The sequence below is a fragment of the Hemitrygon akajei genome, chromosome 8 (assembly GCF_048418815.1).
Source record: "Hemitrygon akajei chromosome 8, sHemAka1.3, whole genome shotgun sequence".
NCBI lineage: Eukaryota > Metazoa > Chordata > Chondrichthyes > Myliobatiformes > Dasyatidae > Hemitrygon > Hemitrygon akajei.
This window is the reverse complement of record NC_133131.1, coordinates 27788-47562: the sequence shown is the minus strand read 5'-3', so window position 1 is coordinate 47562 and position 19775 is coordinate 27788. Positions and strand designations below refer to the sequence as shown.

General features: G+C 57.4%; 1 protein-coding gene across 2 annotated transcripts in view; it reads right to left on the bottom strand.

Moving 5' to 3' along the window:
• The window catches only part of serpinf1 (serpin peptidase inhibitor, clade F (alpha-2 antiplasmin, pigment epithelium derived factor), member 1), a 44221-nt gene extending 24664 nt beyond the window's left edge, over positions 1-19557 (bottom strand). For both annotated transcript variants that reach the window (XR_012099857.1, XM_073052994.1), the window contains exons 1-4: positions 19488-19557; positions 14591-14658; positions 12728-12815; positions 11895-12138 (exon numbers count right to left, since the gene is read on the bottom strand). Coding sequence is in view for 1 of the 2 variants with exons in the window: in XM_073052994.1 (XP_072909095.1) it covers positions 11895-12138; positions 12728-12805 (322 nt within the window). In the remaining variant the exon portion in view is untranslated. The remainder of the gene's footprint in view (positions 1-11894; positions 12139-12727; positions 12816-14590; positions 14659-19487) is intronic.
• Between the last annotated feature and the right edge of the window lie 218 nt (positions 19558-19775).

Below are 19775 nucleotides of genomic sequence, written 5' to 3'. Positions count from 1 at the left end.
GGACAGGGGACTGTATGGACAGGGGACTGTATGGGCAGGGGACAGTATGGGCAGGGGACAGGGGACAGTACGGGCAGGGGGACAGTATGGACAGGGGACTGTATGGGCAGGGGACAGGGGACAGTATGGACAGGGGACAGTACGGGCAGGGGACAGTATGGACAGGGGACTGTATGGACAGGGGACTGTATGGGCAGGGGACAGTATGGACAGGGGACTGTATGGACAGGGGACTGTATGGGCAGGGGACAGTATGGGCAGGGGACAGGGGACAGTACGGGCAGGGGGACAGTATGGACAGGGGACTGTATGGGCAGGGGACAGTATGGGCAGGGGACAGGGGACAGTATGGGCAGGGGACTGTATGGGCAGGGGACAGTATGGGTAGGGGACTGTATGGGCAGGGGACAGTATGGACAGGGGCAGTATGGGCAGGGGACAGGGGACTGTATAGGCAGGGGACTGTATGGGCAGGGGACAGTATGGGCAGGGGACAGTACGGGCAGGGGACAGTATGGACAGGGGACTGTATGGGCAGGGGACAGGGGACTGTATGGGCAGGGGACAGTATGGGCAGGGGACTGTATGGGCAGGGGACAGGGGACAGTATGGGCAGGGGACAGTATGGACAGGGGCAGTATGGGCAGGGGACTGTATGGGCAGGGGACAGGGGACTGTATGGGCAGGGGACAGTATGGGCAGGGGACTGTATGGACAGGGGACTGTATGGGCAGGGGACAGTATGGGCAGGCGACAGGGGACAGTATGGGCAGGGGACTGTATGGGCAGGGGACAGGGGACAGTATGGGCAGGGGACAGTACGGACAGGGGACAGTATGGACAGGGGACAGTATGGGCAGGGGACAGGGGACAGTATGGGCAGGGGACAGTATGGACAGGGGACAGGGGACAGTATGGGCAGGGGACAGTATGGGCAGGGGACTGTATGGACAGGGGACAGGGGACAGTATGGGCAGGGGACAGGGGACAGTATGGGCAGGGGACAGGGGACAGTATGGGCAGGGGACAGTACGGACAGGGGACAGTATGGACAGGGGACAGGGGACAGTATGGGCAGGGGACAGTATGGACAGGGGACAGGGGACAGTATGGGCAGGGGACAGTATGGACAGGGGACAGGGGACAGTATGGGCAGGGGACAGTATGGGCAGGGGACAGTATGGACAGGGGACAGGGGACTGTATGGGCAGGGGACAGTATGGGCAGGGGACAGGGGACAGTATGGGCAGGGGACAGGGGACAGTATGGGCAGGGGACAGTACGGACAGGGGACAGTATGGACAGGGGACAGGGGACAGTATGGGCAGGGGACAGGGGACAGTATGGGCAGGGGACAGTACGGACAGGGGACAGTATGGACAGGGGACAGGGGACAGTATGGGCAGGGGACAGGGGACAGTATGGACAGGGGACAGGGCACAGTATGGGCAGGGGACAGTATGGACAGGGGACAGGGGACAGTATGGACGGGGGACTGTATGGGCGGGGGACAGTATGGACAGGGGACAGTATGGACAGGGGACAGTACGGGCAGGGGACAGTACGGACAGGGGACAGGGGACAGTATGGACGGGGGACTGTATGGGCGGGGGACAGTATAGACAGGGGACAGTACGGGCAGGGGACAGTACGGACAGGGGACAGTATGGGCAGGGGACTGTATGGGCAGGGGACTGTATGGGCGGGGGACAGTATGGACAGGGGACTGTATGGGCGGGGGACAGTACGGACAGGGGACAGTATGGGCAGTATGGGCAGGGGACAGGGGACAGTATGGGCAGGGGACTGTATGGACAGGGGACAGTATGGGTAGGGGACTGTATGGGCAGGGCACAGTATGGGCAGGGGCCAGTATGGACAGGGGCAGTATGGGCAGGGGACAGGGGACAGTATGGGCAGGGGACAGTATGGACAGGGGACAGTATGGACAGGGGACAGTACGGACAGGGGACAGGGGACAGTATGGACGGGGGACTGTATGGGCGGGGGACAGTATGGGCAGGGGACTGTATGGGCGGGGGACAGTATAGACAGGGGACAGTACGGGCAGGGGACAGTACGGACAGGGGACAGTATGGGCAGGGGACTGTATGGGCAGGGGACTGTATGGGCGGGGGACAGTATGGACAGGGGACTGTATGGGCGGGGGACAGTACGGACAGGGGACAGTATGGGCAGGGGACAGGGGACAGTATGGGCAGGGGACTGTATGGACAGGGGACAGTATGGGTAGGGGACTGTATGGGCAGGGCACAGTATGGGCAGGGGCCAGTATGGACAGGGGCAGTATGGGCAGGGGACAGTATGGACAGGGGACAGTATGGGCAATATGGGCAGGGGACAGTATGGGCAGGGGACTGTATGGGCAGGGGACAGTATGGGTAGGGGACTGTATGGACAGGGGACAGTATGGGCAGTATGGGCAGGGCACAGGGGACTGTATGGGCAGGGCACAGTATGGATAGGGGACAGTATGGACAGGGGACTGTATGGGCGGGGGACAGTATGGGCAGTATGGGCAGGGGACAGGGGACTGTATGGGCAGGGCACAGTATGGATAGGGGACAGTATGAACAGGGGCAGTATGGGCAGGGGACAGGGGACAGTATGGGCAGGGGACAGTATGAGCAGGGGACAGTACGGGCAGGGGACAGTATGGACAGGGGACTGTATGGGCAGGGGACAGTACGGACAGGGGACAGTATGGACGGGGGACAGTATGGGCAGGGGACAGTACGGGCAGGGGACAGTATGGACGGGGGACTGTACGGGCGGGGGACAGTATGGACAGGGGACAGTATGGACAGGGGACAGTACGGGCAGGGGACAGTATGGGCAGGGGACTGTATGTGCGGGGGACAGTATAGACAGGGGACAGTACGGGCAGGGGACAGTACGGACAGGGGACAGTATGGGCAGGGGACAGTATGGGCAGGGGACAGTACGGGCAGGGGACAGTACGGGCAGGGGACAGTACGGACAGGGGACTGTACGGGCAGGGGACTGTACGGGCAGGGGACAGTACGGACAGGGGACAGTACGGACGGGGGACAGTATGGGCAGGGGACTGTATGGGCAGGGGACAGGGGACAGTATGGGCAGGGGACAGTATGGACAGGGGACAGTATGGACAGGGGACAGTATGGACGGGGGACAGTACGGGCAGGTACGGGCGGGGGACAGTACGGGCGGGGGACAGTACGGGCAGGGGACAGTATGGACGGGGGACTGTATGGGCGGGGGACTGTATGGGCGGGAGACAGTATGGGCAGGGGACAGTATGGACAGGGGACTGTATGGGCAGGGGACTGTATGGGCAGGGGACAGGGGACAGTATGGACAGGGGACAGTATGGGCAGGGGACTGTATGGACAGGGGACAGGGGACTGTATGGGCAGGGGACTGTATGGACAGGGGACAGGGGACAGTATGGGCAGGGGACAGTATGGACAGGGGACAGGGGACAGTATGGACAGGGGACAGTATGGACGGGGGACAGTATGGGCAGGGGACAGTACGGACAGGGGACAGTATGGGCAGGGGACAGGGGACAGTATGGGCAGGGGACTGTATGGGCAGGGGACAGGGGACTGTATGGACAGGGGACAGTATGGACGGGGGACAGTATGGGCAGGGGACAGTTCGGACAGGGGACAGTATGGGCAGGGGACAGGGGACTGTATGGGCAGGGGACAGTATGGACGGGGGACAGTATGGGCAGGGGACAGTACGGACAGGGGACAGTATGGGCAGGGGACAGGGGACAGTATGGGCAGGGGACTGTATGGGCAGGGGACAGGGGACTGTATGGGCAGGGGACTGTATGGACAGGGGATAGGGGACAGTATGGGCAGGGGACTGTATGGACAGGGGACAGGGGACAGTATGGACAGGGGACAGTATGGACGGGGGACAGTATGGGCAGGGGACAGTACGGACAGGGGACAGTATGGGCAGGGGACAGTACGGACAGGGGACAGTATGGGCAGGGGACAGTACGGACAGGGGACAGTACGGACAGGGGACAGTATGGGCAGGGGACAGTACGGACAGGGGACAGTATGGGCAGGGGACAGGGGACTGTATGGGCAGGGGACTGTATGGACAGGGGATAGGGGACAGTATGGGCAGGGGACTGTATGGACAGGGGACAGGGGACAGTATGGGCAGGGGACAGTATGGACAGGGGACAGGGGACAGTATGGACAGGGGACAGTATGGACGGGGGACAGTATGGGCAGGGGACAGTACGGACAGGGGACAGTATGGGCAGGGGACAGGGGACAGTATGGACAGGGGACAGTATGGGCAGGGGACAGGGGACAGTACGGACGGGGACAGTATGGGCAGGGGACAGTACGGACAGGGGACAGTATGGGCAGGGAACAGGGGACAGTATGGGCAGGGGACAGGGGACTGTATGGACAGGGGATAGGGGACAGTATGGGCAGGGGACTGTATGGACAGGGGACAGGGGACAGTATGGGCAGGGGACAGTATGGACAGGGGACAGGGGACAGTATGGACAGGGGACAGTATGGACGGGGGACAGTATGGGCAGGGGACAGTACGGACAGGGGACAGTATGGGCAGGGGACAGGGGACAGTATGGACAGGGGACAGTATGGGCAGGGGACAGGGGACAGTACGGACGGGGACAGTATGGGCAGGGGACAGTACGGACAGGGGACAGTATGGGCAGGGGACAGGGGACAGTATGGACAGGGGACAGTATGGGCAGGGGACAGGGGACAGTACGGACAGGGGACAGTAAGGGCAGGGGACAGTACGGACAGGGGACAGTATGGGCAGGGGACAGTACGGGCAGGGTATAGTACGGACAGGGGACAGTATGGGCAGGGGACAGGGGACAGTATGGTAGGGGACTGTATGGGCAGCGCACAGTATGGGCAGGGCACAGTATGGGCAGGGGACAGTATGGGCAGGGGACAGGGGACTGTATAGGCAGGGGACTGTATGGGCAGGGGACAGTACGAGCAGGGGACAGTACAGACGGGGGACAGTACGGGCGGGGGACAGTATGGACGGGGGACAGTATGGACAGGGGACTGTATGGGCAGGGGACAGTACGGGCAGGGGACAGTACGGGCAGGGGACAGTATGGGCAGGGGACTGTATGGGCAGGGGACAGTACGGGCAGGGTACAGTACGGGCAGGGGACAGTACGGACAGGGGACAGTATGGGCAGGGGACAGTATGGACAGGGGACAGTACAAGCAGGGGACAGTACGGGCAGGGGACAGTATGGACAGGGGACAGTATGGGCAGGGGACAGTATGGACAGGGGCAGTATGGACAGGGGACAGTATGGGCAGGGGACAGTACGGGCAGGGTATAGTACGGACAGGGGACAGTATGGGCAGGGGACAGGGGACAGTATGGTAGGGGACTGTATGGGCAGGGGACAGTATGGGCAGGGCACAGTATGGGCAGGGGACAGTATGGGCAGGGGACAGGGGACTGTATAGGCAGGGGACTGTATGGGCAGGGGACAGTACGAGCAGGGGACAGTACAGACGGGGGACAGTACGGGCGGGGGACAGTATGGACGGGGGACAGTATGGACAGGGGACTGTATGGGCAGGGGACAGTACGGGCAGGGGACAGTACGGGCAGGGGACAGTATGGGCAGGGGACTGTATGGGCAGGGGACAGTACGGGCAGGGTACAGTACGGGCAGGGGACAGTACGGACAGGGGACAGTATGGGCAGGGGACAGTATGGACAGGGGACAGTACAAGCAGGGGACAGTACGGGCAGGGGACAGTATGGACAGGGGACAGTATGGGCAGGGGACAGTATGGACAGGGGCAGTATGGACAGGGGCAGTATGGGCAGGGGACAGGGGACTGTATAGGCAGGGGACTGTATGGGCAGGGGACAGTATGGACAGGGGACAGTACGAGCAGGGGACAGTACGGGCAGGGGACAGTATGGACGGGGGACTGTATGGGCGGGGGACAGTATGGACGTGGGACAGTATGGACGGGGGACAGTATGGGCAGTAGACTGTATGGGCAGGGGACAGTATGGGCAGGGGACAGTATGGACGGGGGACAGTATGGACGGGGGACAGTATGGGCGGGGGACAGTATGGACGGGGGACTGTATGGGCGGGGGACAGTATGGACGTGGGACAGGGGACAGTATGGGCAGGGGACTGTATGGACAGGGGACAGTATGGGTAGGGGACTGTATGGGCAGGGCACAGTATGGGCAGGGGCCAGTATGGACAGGGGCAGTATGGGCAGGGGACAGGGGACAGTATGGGCAGGGGACAGTATGGACAGGGGACAGTATGGGCAATATGGGCAGGGGACAGTATGGGCAGGGGACTGTATGGGCAGGGGACAGTATGGGTAGGGGACTGTATGGACAGGGGACAGTATGGGCAGTATGGGCAGGGCACAGGGGACTGTATGGGCAGGGCACAGTATGGATAGGGGACAGTATGGACAGGGGACTGTATGGGCGGGGGACAGTATGGGCAGTATGGGCAGGGGACAGGGGACTGTATGGGCAGGGCACAGTATGGATAGGGGACAGTATGAACAGGGGCAGTATGGGCAGGGGACAGGGGACAGTATGGGCAGGGGACAGTATGAGCAGGGGACAGTACGGGCAGGGGACAGTATGGACAGGGGACAGTATGGACGGGGGACAGTATGGGCAGTATGGGCAGGGGACAGGGGACTGTATGGGCAGGGCACAGTATGGATAGGGGACAGTATGAACAGGGGCAGTATGGGCAGGGGACAGGGGACAGTATGGGCAGGGGACAATATGGACAGGGGACTGTATGGGCGGGGGACAGTATGGGCAGTATGGGCAGGGGACAGGGGACTGTATGGGCAGGGCACAGTATGGATAGGGGACAGTATGAACAGGGGCAGTATGGGCAGGGGACAGGGGACAGTATGGGCAGGGGACAGTATGAGCAGGGGACAGTACGGGCAGGGGACAGTATGGACAGGGGACAGTATGGGCAGGGGACAGTACGGACAGGGGACAGTATGGACGGGGGACAGTATGGGCAGGGGACAGTACGGGCAGGGGACAGTATGGACGGGGGACTGTACGGGCGGGGGACAGTATGGACAGGGGACAGTATGGACAGGGGACAGTACGGGCAGGGGACAGTATGGGCAGGGGACTGTATGTGCGGGGGACAGTATAGACAGGGGACAGTACGGGCAGGGGACAGTACGGACAGGGGACAGTATGGGCAGGGGACAGTATGGGCAGGGGACAGTACGGGCAGGGGACAGTACGGGCAGGGGACAGTACGGACAGGGGACTGTACGGGCAGGGGACTGTACGGGCAGGGGACAGTACGGACAGGGGACAGTACGGACGGGGGACAGTATGGGCAGGGGACTGTATGGGCAGGGGACAGGGGACAGTATGGGCAGGGGACAGTATGGACAGGGGGACAGTATGGACAGGGGACAGTATGGACGGGGGACAGTACGGGCAGGTACGGGCGGGGGACAGTACGGGCGGGGGACAGTATGGGCAGGGGACAGTATGGACGGGGGACTGTATGGGCGGGGGACTGTATGGGCGGGAGACAGTATGGGCAGGGGACAGTATGGACAGGGGACTGTATGGGCAGGGGACAGGGGACAGTATGGACAGGGGACAGTATGGGCAGGGGACTGTATGGACAGGGGACAGGGGACTGTATGGGCAGGGGACTGTATGGACAGGGGACAGGGGACAGTATGGGCAGGGGACAGTATGGACAGGGGACAGGGGACAGTATGGACAGGGGACAGTATGGACGGGGGACAGTATGGGCAGGGGACAGTACGGACAGGGGACAGTATGGGCAGGGGACAGGGGACAGTATGGGCAGGGGACTGTATGGACAGGGGACAGGGGACAGTATGGACAGGGGACAGTATGGACGGGGGACAGTATGGGCAGGGGACAGTACGGACAGGGGACAGTATGGGCAGGGGACAGTACGGACAGGGGACAGTATGGGCAGGGGACAGTACGGACAGGGGACAGTACGGACAGGGGACAGTATGGGCAGGGGACAGTACGGACAGGGGACAGTATGGGCAGGGGACAGGGGACTGTATGGGCAGGGGACTGTATGGACAGGGGATAGGGGACAGTATGGGCAGGGGACTGTATGGACAGGGGACAGGGGACAGTATGGGCAGGGGACAGTATGGACAGGGGACAGGGGACAGTATGGACAGGGGACAGTATGGACGGGGGACAGTATGGGCAGGGGACAGTACGGACAGGGGACAGTATGGGCAGGGGACAGGGGACAGTATGGACAGGGGACAGTATGGGCAGGGGACAGGGGACAGTACGGACGGGGACAGTATGGGCAGGGGACAGTACGGACAGGGGACAGTATGGGCAGGGGACAGGGGACAGTATGGGCAGGGGACAGGGGACTGTATGGGCAGGGGACTGTATGGACAGGGGATAGGGGACAGTATGGGCAGGGGACTGTATGGACAGGGGACAGGGGACAGTATGGGCAGGGGACAGTATGGACAGGGGACAGGGGACAGTATGGACAGGGGACAGTATGGACGGGGGGCAGTATGGGCAGGGGACAGTACGGACAGGGGACAGTATGGGCAGGGGACAGGGGACAGTATGGACAGGGGACAGTATGGGCAGGGGACAGTATGGACAGGGGACAGGGGACAGTATGGACAGGGGACAGTATGGACGGGGGACAGTATGGGCAGGGGACAGTACGGACAGGGGACAGTATGGGCAGGGGACAGGGGACAGTATGGACAGGGGACAGTATGGGCAGGGGACAGGGGACAGTACGGACAGGGGACAGTAAGGGCAGGGGATAGTACGGACAGGGGACAGTATGGGCAGGGGACAGTACGGGCAGGGTATAGTACGGACAGGGGACAGTATGGGCAGGGGACAGGGGACAGTATGGTAGGGGACTGTATGGGCAGCGCACAGTATGGGCAGGGCACAGTATGGGCAGGGGACAGTATGGGCAGGGGACAGGGGACTGTATAGGCAGGGGACTGTATGGGCAGGGGACAGTACGAGCAGGGGACAGTACAGACGGGGGACAGTACGGGCGGGGGACAGTATGGACGGGGGACAGTATGGACAGGGGACTGTATGGGCAGGGGACAGTACGGGCAGGGGACAGTACGGGCAGGGGACAGTATGGGCAGGGGACTGTATGGGCAGGGGACAGTACGGGCAGGGTACAGTACGGGCAGGGGACAGTACGGACAGGGGACAGTATGGGCAGGGGACAGTATGGACAGGGGACAGTACAAGCAGGGGACAGTACGGGCAGGGGACAGTATGGACAGGGGACAGTATGGGCAGGGGACAGTATGGACAGGGGCAGTATGGACAGGGGACAGTATGGGCAGGGGACAGTACGGGCAGGGTATAGTACGGACAGGGGACAGTATGGGCAGGGGACAGGGGACAGTATGGTAGGGGACTGTATGGGCAGCGCACAGTATGGGCAGGGCACAGTATGGGCAGGGGACAGTATGGGCAGGGGACAGGGGACTGTATAGGCAGGGGACTGTATGGGCAGGGGACAGTACGAGCAGGGGACAGTACAGACGGGGGACAGTACGGGCGGGGGACAGTATGGACGGGGGACAGTATGGACAGGGGACTGTATGGGCAGGGGACAGTACGGGCAGGGGACAGTACGGGCAGGGGACAGTATGGGCAGGGGACTGTATGGGCAGGGGACAGTACGGGCAGGGTACAGTACGGGCAGGGGACAGTACGGACAGGGGACAGTATGGGCAGGGGACAGTATGGACAGGGGACAGTACAAGCAGGGGACAGTACGGGCAGGGGACAGTATGGACAGGGGACAGTATGGGCAGGGGACAGTATGGACAGGGGCAGTATGGACAGGGGCAGTATGGGCAGGGGACAGGGGACTGTATAGGCAGGGGACTGTATGGGCAGGGGACAGTATGGACAGGGGACAGTACGAGCAGGGGACAGTACGGGCAGGGGACAGTATGGACGGGGGACTGTATGGGCGGGGGACAGTATGGACGTGGGACAGTATGGACGGGGGACAGTATGGGCAGTAGACTGTATGGGCAGGGGACAGTATGGGCAGGGGACAGTATGGACGGGGGACAGTATGGACGGGGGACAGTATGGGCGGGGGACAGTATGGACGGGGGACTGTATGGGCGGGGGACAGTATGGACGTGGGACAGTATGGACGGGGGACAGTATGGGCAGTAGACTGTATGTGCAGGGGACAGTATGGGCAGGGGACAGTATGGGCGGGGGACAGTATGGGCGGGGGACAGTATGGGCAGGGGACAGTATGGGCAGTGGACTGTATGGACAGGGGACAGTATGGACAGGGGACAGGGGACAGTATGGGCAGGGGACTGTATGGACAGGGAACAGGGGACAGTATGGGCAGGGGACAGTATGGACAGGGGACAGGGGACAGTATGGGCAGTGGACTGTATGGGCAGGGGACAGTATGGGCAGGGGACAGTATGGGCAGGGGACAGTATGGAAGACTCTCAAAGTTTTCAGTGGGATATGATCCAGCTAGGAAAATGGACTGGAAAATGGCTGATGAAATTTAATGCAGACAAATATGAGGTGTTACACTTTGTGCAGGAGGACGATGAAGAGTGCAGTCAAACAGAGGAATCTGGGAATACAGATCCATAACTCCTTGAAAGTGGAGTCATGGGTAGAAAGTGGGTAGAATCGTAAAGAGGGCTATTGGCACATTGATCTTCATAAATGATAGTACTGTGTACAAGAAACACACACAAAATGCTGGTGGAACACAGCAGGCCAGGCAGCATCTATAGGAGAAGCACTGTCAATCGAAAGGGTCTCGGCCCGAAACGTTGACAGTGCTTCTCCCTATAGATGCTGCCTGGCCTGCTGTGTTCCACCAGCATTTTGTGTGTGTTGCTTGAATTTCCAGCATCTGCAGATTTCGTGTTTACTGTGTACAAGAGTTGGGATGTTACGCTGAAGTTGTAAAAGACCTAATTTTTGGAGTATAAGAGGTAGTTTTGGTCACCTACCTACAGGAAAGATGTAAATAAGATTGAAAGTGTGCAGAGAATGTTTACAAGGATGTTGCTGGGACTTGAGGACCTGGGTTATAGGGAAGGTTGAATAGGTTAGGGCTTCATTCCCTGGAACATTGGAGAAGGAGGGGAGATTTGATAGAGGTATATAAAATTATGAGGGGTATAGATGGGGTAAATGCAAGCAGGCTTTTTCCACTGAGGTTGAGTGGGGACCTCAACCAGAGGTCATGGGTTAGGGGTGAAAGGTGAACTGTTGAAGGGGAACATGTGGGGGAACTCAGAGGGTGGTGAGAGTGGAATGAGCTGCCGGTGCAAGTGGTGGATGTGGGTTCAAAGTCAACATTTCAGAGATATTTGGACAGGAACGTGGATGGGAGGGTATGGAGGGTTATGGTCTGGGTGTAGGTTGATGAAACTAGGCAGATTACAAGGTCAGAAGATGAGATGGGCCAAAGGGCCTGTTTCTGTTTCTGTACTGCAGTATCCTACGACTCTATAACTATGACCCCCCAGATGTACTGCTGACAGCAGAGGTGGTGTGAGTCTCTGTCTCTGGCCTTCTCCACAACTCACTGACATGCTGGCCACCCCTGTGGGACAGGTCAGAACCCTGGGGGGGTAGGGGCAGGTGGATGCTGAGATCACAATAGGTCACTGGTAGGGAGGGATAGCAGAGTGCTGCCCCACTCTCGGAGACTGAGACACTTCTCCCCTTGCCGCAGGGGAAGGGCACGCAGCAAGAAGCAGCCCTGTGCAGACAGAGGAGACCAGAGGTCACTTCCTCACCAAGTGACAGTGCAGACAGGCTCGAGGCTACACTCAGGGGAGACAGAAAGACGTTGGCTCTGGGATCCAAGTTGGCCACCAGCCGGTAAAGATCGTATCCGAATTCAGAGATGGAGTAGGCAAGTCTCTGCACTGGTGTTCCCAGAATCTCCTCCTCCACTTCCTCCTCGATGGCCAGATCCGGGAGCACGGTCTCCTCCTCGATGGCCAGATCCGGGAGCATGGTCTCCTCCTCGAATGGCTCCTGCAAACGTTTAACACATCAAGGGATTGGTCCCGAGGAACATAACAAATGCAGAATGTGTGTCCTACCTTGGATTACTGCACAGGTCAAACATAGGGTGGACCAGTCAAGTTATCCATCATCAGGTAATTAAACAAAGGTACACAAATGATCTTCTGCATGAGCACGTTGAGGAGCAAGTGGCAAAAGTCTATTTAGGATCCAGTTGTGAGAAATGGAATATAGAATGTAAAAAACCTACCTCAAATAATGTTGCTGCTCAGTAACGCCCTGGTTAGACCCACGTGGACTGTTCAGTTCTGTTCGCCTCAATATCGGAAGGATGTTGAAGCTTTAGAGAGGGTGCAGAGGAGATTTCCCTGGGTGCTGCCTGAACTAGAGACGTGTCATATGAGGAAAGGCTGAGCAAGCGAATGCTTTTCTCTTTGGAGTGAAGGAGGATGAGGGGTGTACAAGGGCCTGTGCTGTCTGCACTATTCTATGTTCTATGTATTTTGATATTTTGTGCTATGTAACTCCAATGGCCATCAGATGGAGTGGCTTGACAGCGGGAGACGTTCACGTGTAGGAGCAAAAAATTGCAGCTTACCAATGTGAAGTATTCCTCTTGACTGGAGGCAATTGGGATGGCTCCCAGGAACAGCAGCACAAGCAGCAGCCTCTTCATGTCTTCAGATCTGAGGAGAGCGACGAGAGACGGACATAAGATTTCCCCCGAGTCCGGCCGGGAGCGCCGGGACCCGAGTCTGACCGGGAAAATAAGTCCGGCCGGGAGCACTGGGACCCCGAGTCTGACCGGGGAAAACAAGTCCGGCCGGGAGCGCCGGGACCCGAGTCTGACCGGGAAAATAAGTCCGGCCGGGAGCACCAGGACCCCGAGTCCAGCTGGGAAAACAAGTCCGGCTGGGCACATGGGACCCCGAGTCCGGCTGGGAGCACCGGGACCCCGAGTCCACCCGGGAGCACCGGGACCCCGAGTCCGGCCGGGAGCACCGGGACCCCGAGTCCGGCCGGGAGCACCGGGACCCCGAGTACACCCGGGAGCACCGGGACCCCGAGTCCACCCGGGAGCACCGGGACCCCGAGTCCGGCCGGGAGCACCGGGACCCCGAGTCCGGCCGGGAGCACCGGGACTCCGAGTCCACCCGGGAGCACCGGGACCCCGAGTCCACCCGGGAGCACCGGGACCCCGAGTCCGGCCGGGAGCACCGGGACTCCGAGTCCACCCGGGAGCACCGGGACTCCGAGTCCGGCCGGGAGCACCGGGACCCCGAGTCCACCCGGGGAGCACCGGGACTCCGAGTCCGGCCGGGAGCACCGGGACCCCGAGTCCGGCCGGGAGCACCGGGACCCCGAGTACACCCGGGAGCACCGGGACCCCCGGGACCCCGAGTACACCCGGGAGCACCGGGACCCCGAGTCCGGCCGGGAGCACCGGGACCCCGAGTCCGGCCGGGAGCACCGGGACCCCGAGTACACCCGGGAGCACCGGGACCCCGAGTCCACCCGGGAGCACCGGGACCCCGAGTCCGGCCGGGAGCACCGGGACCCCGAGTCCGGCCGGGAGCACCGGGACCCCGAGTCCGGCCGGGAGCACCGGGACTCCGAGTCCAGCCGGGAGCACCGGGACTCCGAGTCCAGCTGGGGAAAACAAGTCCGGCCGGGAGCACCGGGACCCCGAGTCCACCCGGGAGCACCGGGACTCCGAGTCCAGCCGGGAGCACCGGGACTCCGAGTCCAGCTGGGAAAACAAGTCCGGCCGGGAGCACCGGGACCCCGAGTCCACCCGGGAGCACCGGGACCCCGAGTCCGGCCGGGAGCACCGGGACCCCGAGTCCGGCCGGGAGCACCGGGACCCCGAGTCCGGCCGGGAGCACCGGGACCCCGAGTACACCCGGGAGCACCGGGACCCCGAGTCCACCCGGGAGCACCGGGACCCCGAGTCCGGCCGGGAGCACCGGGACCCCGAGTCCGGCCGGGAGCACCGGGACCCCGAGTCCGGCCGGGAGCACCGGGACTCCGAGTCCAGCCGGGAGCACCGGGACTCCGAGTCCAGCTGGGAAAACAAGTCCGGCCGGGAGCACCGGGACCCCGAGTCCACCCGGGAGCACCGGGACTCCGAGTCCAGCCGGGAGCACCGGGACTCCGAGTCCAGCTGGGAAAACAAGTCCGGCCGGGAGCACCGGGACCCCGAGTACACCCGGGAGCACCGGGACCCCGAGTCCACCCGGGAGCACCGGGACCCCGAGTCCGGCCGGGAGCACCGGGACCCCGAGTCCGGCCGGGAGCACCGGGACCCCGAGTCCGGCCGGGAGCACCGGGACTCCGAGTCCAGCCGGGAGCACCGGGACTCCGAGTCCAGCTGGGAAAACAAGTCCGGCCGGGAGCACCGGGACCCCGAGTCCACCCGGGAGCACCGGGACTCTACTGTAAGTAAAGTTTGTTATCGCACCTGTGCAGACGTGGACTTGTGTAGATGACAATAAACTTGGCTTTGACTGGATTTGCAGTATTGTTGACCTGTGGCAGGAGAACAAGCAACAGAGACTTGGTAACATAACCTCAGCCGAGGCCGTGGCGCAGAACTGAGGGAGTGTTGGGTGAGAGATTGACTCTGTCTGCTATCGGACAGAGATAACAAAAGATCTGGGTCTATGTCTATAGCAGAGTGCAGGTCTACCCCAGTGTCCTGGGACAGTGTTTGTGTCTGAACCCAAAACCGTCTTTCAGAACTGAAATATTGACTCTGTTTCCATCTCTGCAGACTCCACTTGATCTGGTGAACATTCCGGAATTTCCACAGCTGTTTGTGGGATTTTCCTGCCGTAACCGGAGTTTATTACGGTACAACAGTAACGACGTTTTCATTCACTGGGAAGTCCCAGAGTGTGCAAGGTGCTAGTGAAAAGCAGCTCAGTGTGCAAGGTGCTAGTGAAAAGCAGCTCAGTGTGCAAGGTGCTAGTGAAAAGCAGCTCAGTGTGCAAGGTGCTAGTGAAAAGCAGCTCAGTGTGCAAGGTGCTAGTGAAAAGCAGCTCAGTGTGCAGTCACTTCACGAACCCTCACAAAACTGCCCCACCTTTTGCTAGCCTGCCAGGACCCTGCTAACTACCCCACTTCACCACGGAAACCCTCGCTCCCAGCACCCTCTCTCCTATTCTGGGCTCTCTTCCTGAACGCTAAAATCTGCAGCCTGCTGAGCTTTGGCTGATGGAACAACAGCCTGTCCCGAGATTGGACCGTGACACCGGTTACATTAGGGAGGCACAACAGTGCAGTGGTTAGTGCGCCACCTTACGGTGCCAGTAACCAGGTTCAATTCCTGCCGCTGTCTGTAAGGAGCTTGTACGTTCTCCCCGGGACCGCGAAGGTCTCCTCCAGCTGCTCTGGTTTCCTCCCACATCCCAAAGACGTACGGGTTAGAATTAGTGAGTTGTGGGCACGCTGTGTTAACACCGGAAGCACATCCTCAGACCGTGCTGGTCATTAACACAAACCACACGTTTCACTGTGTGTTTCAAAGTTCATGTGACAAGTAAACATAGAAACATAGAAAATAGGTGCAGGAGTAGGCCATTCGGCCCTTCGAGCCTGCACCGCCATTCAGTATGATCATGGCTGATTATCCAACTCAGAACCCTGTACCTGCTTTCTCTCCATACCCCCGATCCCTTTAGCCACAAGGGCCATATCTAACTCCCTCTTAAATATAGCCAATGAACCGGCCTCAACTGTTTCCTGTGGCAGAGAATTCCACAGATTCACCACTCTCTGTGTGAAGAAGTTTTTCCTCATCTCGGTCCTAAAAGGCTTCCCCTTTATCCTTAAATTGTGACCCTTCGTTCTGGACTTCCCCAACATCAGAAACAATCTTCCTGCATCTAGCCTGTCCAATCCCTTTAGAATTTTATATGTTTCAATAAGATCCCCCCTCAATCTTCTAAATTCCAGTGAGTATAAGCCTAGTCGATCCAGTCTTTCTTCATATGAAAGTCCTGCCATCCCAGGAATCAATCTGGTGAACCTTCTCTGTACTCCCTCTATGGCAAGAATGTCTTTCCTCAGATTAGGGGACCAAAACTGCACACAATACTCTAGGTGCGGTCTCACCAAGACCTTGTACAACTGCAGTAGAACCTCCCTGCTCCTGTACTCAAATCCTTTTGCTATGAATGCCAACATACCATTTGCCTTTTTCACCACCTGCTGTACCTGCATGCCCACCTTCAATGACTGGTGTACAATGACACCCAGGTCTCGTTGCATCTCCCCTTTTCCTAATCGGCCACCATTCAGATAATAATCTGTTTTCCTGTTCTTGCAACCAAAGTGGATAACCTCACATTTATCCACATTAAATTGCATCTGCCATGAACTTGCCCACTCACCTAACCTATCCAAATCACCCTGCATCCTCTTAGCATCCTCCTCACAGCTAACACCGCCGCCCAGCTTCGTGTCATCCGCAAACTTGGAGATGCTGCATTTAATTCCCTCGTCTAAATCATTAATATATGTTGTAAACAACTGGGGTCCCAGCACCGAGCCTTGTGGTACCCCACTAGTCACTGCCTGCCATTCTGAAAAGGTCCCGTTTACTCCCATTCTTTACTTCCAGTCTGCCAACCAATTCTCTATCCACATCAATACCATACCCCCAATACCGTGTGCTCTAAGTTTGCACACTAATCTCCTGTGTGGGACCTTGTCAAAAGCCTTTTGAAAATCTAAATATACTTCGTCCACTGGCTCTCCCCTATCCACTCTACTAGTTACATCTTCAAAAAATTCTATAAGGTTTGTCAGACATGATTTTCCTTTCACAAATCCATGCTGACTTTGTCCGATGATTTCACCTCTTTCCAAATGTGCTGTTATCACATCTTTGATAACCGACTCTAGCATTTTCCCCACCACCGATGTCAGACTAACCGGTCTATAATTCCCCCGTTTTTCTCTCCCTCCTTTTTTAAAAAGTGGGGTTCCTCCAATCCTCAGGAACTAATCCAGAATCTAAGGAGTTTTGAAAAATTATCACTAATGCATCCACTATTTCTTGGGCTACTTCCTTAAGCACTCTGGGATGCAGACCATCTGGCCCTGGGGATTTATCTTCCTTTAATCCCTTCAATTTACCTAACACCACTTCCCTACTAACATGTATTTCCCTCAGTTCCTGCATCTCACTAGACCATCGGTCCCTTACCATTTCCGGAAGATTATTTATGTCCTCCTTAGTGAAGACAGAACCAAAGTAGTTATTGAATTGGTCTGCCATGTCTTTGTTCCCTATGATCAATTCACCTGTTTCTGACTGTAAAGGACCTACATTTGTCTTGACCAATCTTTTACTTTTAACTTATCAATAAAAGCTTTTACAGTCAGTTTTTATGTTCCCTGCCAGCTTTCTCTCATAATCTTTTTTCCCTTTCCTAATTAAGCCCTTTGTCCTCCTCTGCTGGTCTCTGAATTACTCCCGGTCCTCAGGTGTGCTGCTTTTGTTTTTCTAATTTATATGTTTCTTCTTTGGACTTGATACTATCCCTAAATTCCCTTGTCAGCCATGGGTGCACTACCTTCCCTGGTTTATTCTTTTGCCAAACTGGGATGAACAATTGTTGTAGTTCATCCATGCGATCTTTAAATGCTTGCCATTGCATATCCACCGCCAACCCTTTAAGTATCATTTGCCAGTCCATCTTAGCTAATTCACATCTCATACCTTCAAAGTTACCCTTCTTTAAGTTCAGAACCTTTGTTTCTGAATTAACTATGTCACTCTCCATCTTAATGAAGAATTCCACCATATTATGGTCACTCTTACCCAAGGCACGACAAGATTGCTAACTAACCCTTCCTCATCGCTCAATACTCAATCTAGAATGGCCTGCTCTCTAGTTGGTTCCTCGACATGTTGGTTCAGAAAACCATCCCGCATACATTCCAAGAAATCCTCTTCCTCAGCACCCTTACCAATTTGGTTCACCCAATCTATATGTAGATTGAAGTCACCCATTATAACTACTGTTCCTTTATTGTACGCATTTCTAATTTCCTGTTTAATGCCATCCCCAACCTCACTACTACTGTTAGGTGGCCTGTACACAACTCCCACCAGCGTTTTCTGCCCCTTAGTGTTATGCAGCTCTATCCATATCGATTCCACATCCTCCAGGCTAATGTCTTTCCTTTCTATTGTGTTAATCTCCTCTCTAACCAGCAATGCTACCCCACCTCCTTTTCTTTCCTGTCTATCCCTCCTGAATATTGAATATCCCTGGATGTTGAGCTCCCATCCTTGGTCACCCTGGAGCCATGTCTCTGTGATCCCAACTATATCATATTCATTAATAACTATCTGCACATTCAATTCATCCACCTTGTTATGAATGCTCCTTGCATTGACACACAAAGCCTTCAGGCTTGTTTTTACAACACTCTTAGCCCTTATACAATTATGTTGAAAAGTGGCTCTTTTTGCTTTTTGCCCTGGATTTGCCTGCCTGCCACTTTTACTTTTCGCTTCTACCCTCATTTTACACCCCTTTTCACCTTACTACTTTTTGCTTCTACCCTCATTTTACACCCCTCTGTCTCTCTGCACTTGTTCCCATCCCCCTGCCACATTAGTTTAAATCCTCCTGAACAGCAGTAGCAAACGCTCCCCCTAGGACATTGGTTCCAGTCCAGCCCAGGTGCAGACCGTCCTGTTTATACCAGTCCCACCTCCCCCAGAACTGGTTCCAATGCCCCAGAAATTTGAATCCCTCCCCCTTGCACCATTTTTCAAGCCACGTATTCATCTGAAATATCCTCCTATTTCTACTCTGACTAGTACGTGGCACTGGTAGTAATCCAGAGATTATTACCTTTGTGGTCCTACTTTTTAGTTTATCTCCTAACTCCCTAAATTCACCTTGTAGGACCTCATCCCGTTTTTTACCTATATCATTGGTACCTATGTGCACCACGACCACTGGCTGTTCACCCTCCCATTCCAGAATGTCCTGCAGCCGCTCAGAGACATCCTTGACCCTTGCACCAGGGAGGCAACATAACATCCTGGAGTCTCGTTTGCGGCCGCAGAAACGCCTATCTATTCCCTTTACAATCGAATCTCCTATCACTATAGCTCTCCCACTCCTTTTCCTTCCCTCCTGTGCCGCAGAGCCACCCGTGGTGCCATGAACTCGGCTGCTGCTGCCTTCCTCTGATAAGACACCTCCCCCAACAGTATCCAGAACAGTATATCTGTTTAGGAGGGAGATGACCTCAGGGGACTCCTGCACTACCTGCCTACTGCTACACTGTCTAGTGGTCACCCCTTCCCTTTCTGCCTGTGTAGCCTTTACCTGTGGTGTGGCCAACTCACTGAACGTGCTATTCACGACTTTCTCAGCATCGCGGATGCTCCAGTATGAATCCAATCACAGCTCCAGGCACTCAATGAGGTCTGCCAGAAGCTGCAGTTGGACACACTTCCTGCACACATAGTTGTCAGGGACACTGGAAGTATCCCTGACTTCCCACATGCTGCATGATGAACAAACCATGGGGCCGATCTCAGCTGTCATGACCTACCCAATACTTGCCTCAACTTTTGAAACTATTTCCTTTGAAAGGTAAAGGTAATCTTTATT